The 6,810-nt window shown below is 36.9% G+C and overlaps 1 protein-coding gene across 2 annotated transcripts in view; it reads left to right on the plus strand.

Annotated features, from left to right (window-relative positions):
- Nucleotides 1–6,810, plus strand: part of TBC1D9 (TBC1 domain family member 9) — a 56,101-nt gene that overhangs the window by 36,752 nt on the left and 12,539 nt on the right. For both annotated transcript variants that reach the window (XM_085313216.1, XM_085313217.1), the window contains exons 13-16: nucleotides 1,002–1,131; nucleotides 4,770–4,868; nucleotides 4,986–5,054; nucleotides 6,204–6,444. In XM_085313216.1, the coding sequence (XP_085169342.1) occupies nucleotides 1,002–1,131; nucleotides 4,770–4,868; nucleotides 4,986–5,054; nucleotides 6,204–6,444 (539 nt within the window). The remainder of the gene's footprint in view (nucleotides 1–1,001; nucleotides 1,132–4,769; nucleotides 4,869–4,985; nucleotides 5,055–6,203; nucleotides 6,445–6,810) is intronic.

A 6,810-nucleotide genomic window follows, 5' to 3' on the forward strand; every position in this document is an offset into this window, starting at 1 on the left:
TTAAATCTTCTAGATGCTTGTAGTCCTTTTTATAATTATCTTAAAACAGTAAGTGACTAACAAAGTATAGATTCTTCTTCAAGATTTTCAAATAAACTTCTCAAACCTGGTTATAGGGACTTGTTTTCTTTGACTACATAATTTTTGTTACTTGTACTTCTTTCCTTTTAAATGCTGCTAAGCATTTGATCTCAATGGAAATTCTTTTGAGAATGAACTAAACAGACTCTTCAGTGAGTGGTCTTGTGGTGAAATGAGATAGAAACAGGAAGCAGGTAGACTGAGTTGAATCATTTAATACAAGCTAATACTATAGTGTGCAGCCTCTGATTTCCTGACACTTGGTAGTAGTCTTTAGTTTTCAGGGTGCTGCTAAAAACTTTGGATTTTTTTTTTCCTGATAAGTTTCATGAGTATAGTCTTACTGAAGTTTTATCCTGTCCCCCTGACCACCCCGATTTGGGATTAAAGGGGTCTGTGATTGTCTTTCCTCTGAAGTAAGCCCCAATGCTTGCTGAGGATCTAAGTGTTCTGCAGTTGCAGGATAGAAGACTGATCTACAGCAGCTATGCTGGCAGGAGAGACAAATCCTTAAAGCCCCATATGGTAAAGGTGGGCAGTAGGTGGGTTAGGGGTTATGCGGAGTGAAGCACTCTGACCCATATTCCCATAGTGTCCTCGGTGTCATACCTCACGTAACATACTCACGTAACCTGAAAGAACCACTACCCATTCAGTGAGCCACTCATAAACTGTGACAGCTAGATTTGAGCTATATCTTGATAAAGATAGCTTATTAACATAACTACCTTAGCCTTGGGGAGAAGTAGTATTAGGATTTGGCAAATTACTAATGTCAGAAATCATGTAATTCATTAGTAGGGTGGCTTGTTCATTCTTGCATTAAATTAATCTATATGTAACCCTTATTCTGTTAGCCCATAGAAGGGAGAGGGTAGAAATGAACCTTGGGTCTCATTTATTTTCCTTTTTCTCGCTAGGTACTTGGACAGTGTAACTAATAAGGACAGCACTCTTCCACCCATTCCTCACCTTCACTCACTGCTCAGTGATGATGTGGAGCCGTATCCTGAGGTGGATATCTTCAGACTAATCAGGTCTTCCTACGAGGTAGGATAGGATTCCTTAACAAAAATACAGCCAGTGCGCACCAGTTTTGCTTTATGGAAGAACTTAGTACTCTGTAATTCAGCTTTATATGGAATTGGAAGAACAAGAAAAAATTGCAGAATTGTGTCAGAAAGCAGACATACATGGGGTTTTTGTTTGTGTAGAAACATTTATTTTGTGTAGAAACATGCAGCATCAAAGGAGAGCAGCCCACAACCAAAAAGTGGCTTACAAATGAAAGACCAAATTTGTGGTTCAAAAAGTGTTAGATCTAGTTTAAGCTTTTTTCATACTTTTCAAAATTGGAATGTTGGTGAAATGAATAGGATTTCAGAGATATTTCCAAATCCAGTGGAACTTTGTTCCTTTTAAGTTACTTCAGCCACTGCTGATTATGACCATGGGCCACTAACTTCTATATTATCATCAAAAGTTAAATTTTTTCAAGAGAAAAACACTGTTAATACCTGTGGTATAGCACAGAATAAAGGCTACAATAAAACTAAAAATTTGCAAAACTGCTTCATTTTCCTTACTTTTATCAATGTTTTATTTCTAAAAATATCCATGGTGATTACATTGAAATGCTAATTTAAAAAATAATGATAATAACTTTAAAGAGTAGTTCTTCTTTGTTTATTTCCTTCCACTGATATGCAAGCTAAATCAGTATTGTAAATCAAGGTGTATGTTGATACTAAAGAATACGACAGTTTTTCTAGATTCATTTCCTGTGCCCTCAGACCCTCCACACTTTAATGACACAGTATCTATGTAACAAAAAAAAAAAAAAAAATTGGTGGTCTTCATGCTAGAGGACAAACTGAATCAAGTTGGATGTGCAATTTTGCTCCTTAGCCATGTTAGAATGGGAAGAAGGATAAACAGTGTAAAATTCTGTTTCCTTTGCATTTTTTCTGACTTTTTCATCATGAAAATAGTTTACATGGGCTTAATTRCATTTAGGTGAATATTCTGACTCCATGCTGTGCTAGTCTGCCTTCTTGGGGCCCATATAACACACAGCTTTATAGCTCCTTATAGATAAATAAGCAGTTATACTCCAGGATAATAGTGGAGAGAGCAAGAGTCTATATTAGTGGTAAATTTGGAACCATATCACTTATGTCATTTTTTTTTTCTTTTCCTGTAGTTACGTTTTAGGTAAAATAACTAACATGGGGAGTAAAGAACAACAAGGAAAGAGAAGGTTGGCTATAAAGAGGAAATTAGTTTTGGGGGAATTATTTTGTTGGTTGATTTGGTTATTGAAAAAATAACAATTAAGTAGTAAACTATCAAAAGGAGAAAAAAAAGGCAACAGTTAGTCAATGATGTATTTYTGACCTTCCAATTCGTTAGGCCTTGTCAGGACTGGGAATTCACTATGCTAGTTTTCTTGAAAATACCAAGAAATCTTTAGCTTGCAGTGAGTGAGCATATGTTATTTTTAGTATTTTAGTGGTTAAAGCTACTCTATCCTTCATCTTCTAGCCACTTAGCATTTATAGGAACAGGTAGGAAGATTTTTAAATAGGAAAAAATGCTTTTTCTTGGGCTTAGAAATAAAGTAGTCCACCATCACCATGACCCCAACACCTACATATACCCTRAAGGAGAAAAAAAAATTCTTTTGCAGACGGTCCCGCGGGAATCTGAGAACTCAGTGGGTGGGCAGCACTGGCAGAAGCACAGCATTTGGCCAGCTCTGTGAAGACCTACTTTCCATCATGCTCAGATCCTATCTAATCAACTGAACTAAGTGTGTAAGATGCTTAGAGGGAAGTCTCTAGTGAAAGCTCAAGTGTTTCAGGGGAGTGATTTGGCAGTTAAGCAGCTCACACCCCCTCTCTGTGACAATATTGAAATGATTTTCTACTTTTGAAAGAGAAACGTTCTCCTCTTGAAATAAGAGAATGTAAATAACAAATACCTTCTACCCTGCCATTAACTTCCTTGTTTACAGAAAATACTTTTCGGTAAGAAATCTTCTATTTTTTTTCATTCAATTCTGCAAGTCATAAGCCACAGAACCTGATTATTGTGCAAATTACAATAGAAGTGACTGGAATAATGCAAAATCATTGCAGAATTAAAAGCCTGTGTGTAGCTCACTAGCTTTCAGAGGAGCATAAACTCAGATGTTTGAAGTTATTATGTCATTAACTGCCTTGATTTTGGAGTTGGTTACTTTGGAATGCGTAGGCCTTAAACGCTTGAGCTACATCTATACCAGTGTCTGAGTCTTGGTCATTTTAACTAAACCACAGGTACTCCAAAGGATCAGACTTTTGAAAGGTCTAATAGGTTTTGACCCAGGAAAAATGGCACTTTACAAACAATTCATTATATGRTCTGGGAGTGTAGCATGAACAAGGAATCGTTCCCCGTAGGTAACTTCCGCCTTGTTCTGCAGGCCACAAAGGGTTTAGCTGTGTGAATGTGACTAGACTGTCATTTGGTCTCCAAACCRTAGAATGGGTCCCAGTTACTGGGACAGATGTGGCCTCAGAGACTCAAAAGACCTCTTTTTAAAAGGGATTTGAGGCTTCAGTGTTACATGAGCGGTATTGAGTGTTTCGCTTTTAACATACTTYGCAGTTACCTGCTCTTGAACTAAGTGTTTAATATCTGTGATGTCTGAAATTTATGAATCTTTTTTTCAAAAGATTTTCAATTTTGCATTTGAAAAAATATTCTAAGTACAGGAAATCAACTTGTTACTTTTGAGGTACATGATAAGGGTGCAAGCAGCATCGTAGCTTTGATATAATTTGATCGCACAAGAATGTGCTAGCAAGTTGTGACCTGCTTATGTTGATGTACTCGCACTGTTAATATAGGGGATCAATCCTGTATGAAAGCTCCTCTTGCCAGCTCCTTTTGCAGTTTTGCATTCAGTATACATGATGTCTGCCATAACTGTACACACTGGCCTTTTGTGCATTTTTAAGTACATACTGTGGATCTTTTTTTGAGGATAAGAGCTTCTACTTAYAGTTCATAAAAAGAAATCTAATGGACTAGGCATTCCTGTACGTATGGGACTAGGACTATTATTCTGAACAGATTTTCCTCTAGGGTGTTTCTGTAGCATACTGAGGAACTTCCTGGAAGCGTTACGTATGCTGTAAAAAAAATAGCTTTTGAAAATAGGACTTGAGCAGTTTTGAGAATCTTGCTCCTAATGTAATTTGCATTCCCAGTGTAAAGACTGTTATGCTCTCTGAGCCCTTAGAAATCCAGTTAGTCTAAATATCTTCTCTCTCTGTGGCAAGTAAGAGATGTTCCAGGAGAAGCTGAGATAAACCTTGCAGAAGGAGTTATGAAACAATCTGCTCACAAAGATTTGCCAAGGGAGAAACTTCTAACTACTGAGATTATGGCCTGAAATGTGAGAATCTRTAACTTAATGCTTTCAAGTAAAATGAAAATAAATTATTTGGGGGGCAGGGCGGAGCTACTGACAAATTCCTTTAGTCCTTGCAACCAAGTTATGCATTAGAAAAATGCTTTAACAGCAGCTTTTGAGATGTGACATMTGTAAACACTTACAGAATTAATTTATTAATATATAAAATGCAAACTAAGTAGTCCAAATATTAATAGACTATACTGTACTCTTTTGTCTCTTTAAGAAATTTGGAAGTATCCGAGCAGATTTGATTGAACAAATGAGATTCAAACAAAGGCTGAAAGTGATCCAAACCCTTGAAGATACTACAAAGCGCAACGTGGTAGGTACTGAAATAGTATTCTTTGTGAAGATTAAAGTGAGTCCATTTCTGAAATTAAATTCTCTTTTCAATGAGATAGACTTTGAATCGATAATTGTTAATGTTGTGTTTCAAAAGGTGCGAACTATTGTGACTGAGACTTCTTTTACTATTGATGAATTGGAGGAACTTTATGCTCTTTTCAAGGTAATGCTGAACTGAAGATATATTCCTGCTGCAAAATAAACATTTAAATGACAGACTACATTTTCTTAAGACCAGGTTAAGTCTATAAATTACTTACTATCAGATACCATAATACAAACTCGAATTAGCTGCTATATTATTAAAGGCTGGTTTTTTAAAAGCTCAGGAAATCATTTGTTAAATGTTTTGTCCATGAAAAAATGAATATTATGAAACTTGTTATGAAAAAGTGAATATTGACAGGCTTTTGGTAGGTCTTTAGGAACCTATGTATGTCCCTCTAACTGACTTAAGGGCTTGGTTTTGGAATTTAGAGCAGAAATACCTTCATTCTGCTATCTCAGACAACTAATATATTTGTGCCATGCTAGCTGTTTTTTGCCATTGCTCATGCTTTATTCTATTGTATGGAAAATTAATGTCACTAAGTGATGTGTCTTAATAAGTTGGTGGTACAAAGATAATAGATCCACAAATGTCAAGGTCAGGAGTTAAAATGCCTTAGCTTCACCCTCATGCACAGTGCCCTGAACCAGGAGATTGATTTCTCCTGCTTTGTCAGAAAAGAGACTCCAGTCTCTTCTTGTAAGAGTTCCTTTCCCTTGAATTTCCCATCTCTAATACCAAGCCTTACAGTTRTCCAAATCCTACAGTGCTGCCTTCCAATCTTCCTTTCGTTCTCCATCCCTGGAATCAGTGAGGCAAAGTGAGACGGACCACTCTGGTGGATCACTGTACAGTTAGTGCTAAGACCTGAATTGATTTGAAGTCATTCCACTGAAATAAGCTCTAGAGATTTCACTGACTTCAGTAAGATGGAAGAAATAGAACTTTATTAGACTAGTCTCAAGAATATTTTATAAAGAAAGTTTCAAGCTATTTTCTTATCTGAAATTAAATATTTCATGAGAGCCTYCTTCCTGACTTGACTGAGTATAGTAAAGTAGAAGGGAGTGAGTGACCACAGCAAGCCTTTACTTAGCAGAAGTCRTAAGGTAGGTAGATGGAAGTGCGTATTAGCCTTGTGGTGTGTTGTGTGTGTGTGTRTATMTSTKTTTTKTKTTTTKKGKKTTTTTTTTTTTTATCATTAATAGTGATGAGTTGTTTACAGAGTTGATAACAATCTCACAGCATTTTCCTTCTGTTCAGGCGGAACATCTGACTAGCTGCTACTGGGGAGGGAACAGCAACGCTATTGACCGTCATGATCCCAGCCTGCCCTATCTGGAACAGTACCGTATTGATTTTGAGCAGTTCAAGGGGATGTTTGCACTCCTCTTTCCTTGGGCATGTGGAACTCATTCAGATGTGTTAGCTTCACGCTTATTCAGGCTTCTAGATGAAAATGGAGACTTGCTCATCAACTTCCGTGAATTTGTCTCTGGGCTAAGTAAGGAGAATTCACAACACTTGTAAAATAATCTAACCAGAACAGTTTGTTTCTAAAGGTGATCCAGTCTGTTAGAAACACAAATATTACATTAGCTATCAGATAATGTGTTTGATATATCTTAATCTGTACTGGGATGCAGTCATGGTTCTTTTTCCACTTCAGCAGCAACTCTCAGTATTGCATCAATGAACACATGTCCACGTCTGCTGAACAGATTCAGAGGAGACGAGGTAGTGGCTGCTCTTTTGTGAACTGTGGCCTGGCAAACCATCTCAGCAAGTCTTGTCAGTTACTGTTACTTCATTGCACTATTTCCTTCTGCCAGTGGTCTGAAGATGGGCTTCCATTTTTTTCTTTTTTTTT

This window comes from Rhea americana, unplaced genomic scaffold (assembly GCF_003343005.1).
Source record: "Rhea americana isolate MKP2758 unplaced genomic scaffold, rheAme1 scaffold_38, whole genome shotgun sequence".
NCBI classification, from domain to species: domain Eukaryota; kingdom Metazoa; phylum Chordata; class Aves; order Rheiformes; family Rheidae; genus Rhea; species Rhea americana.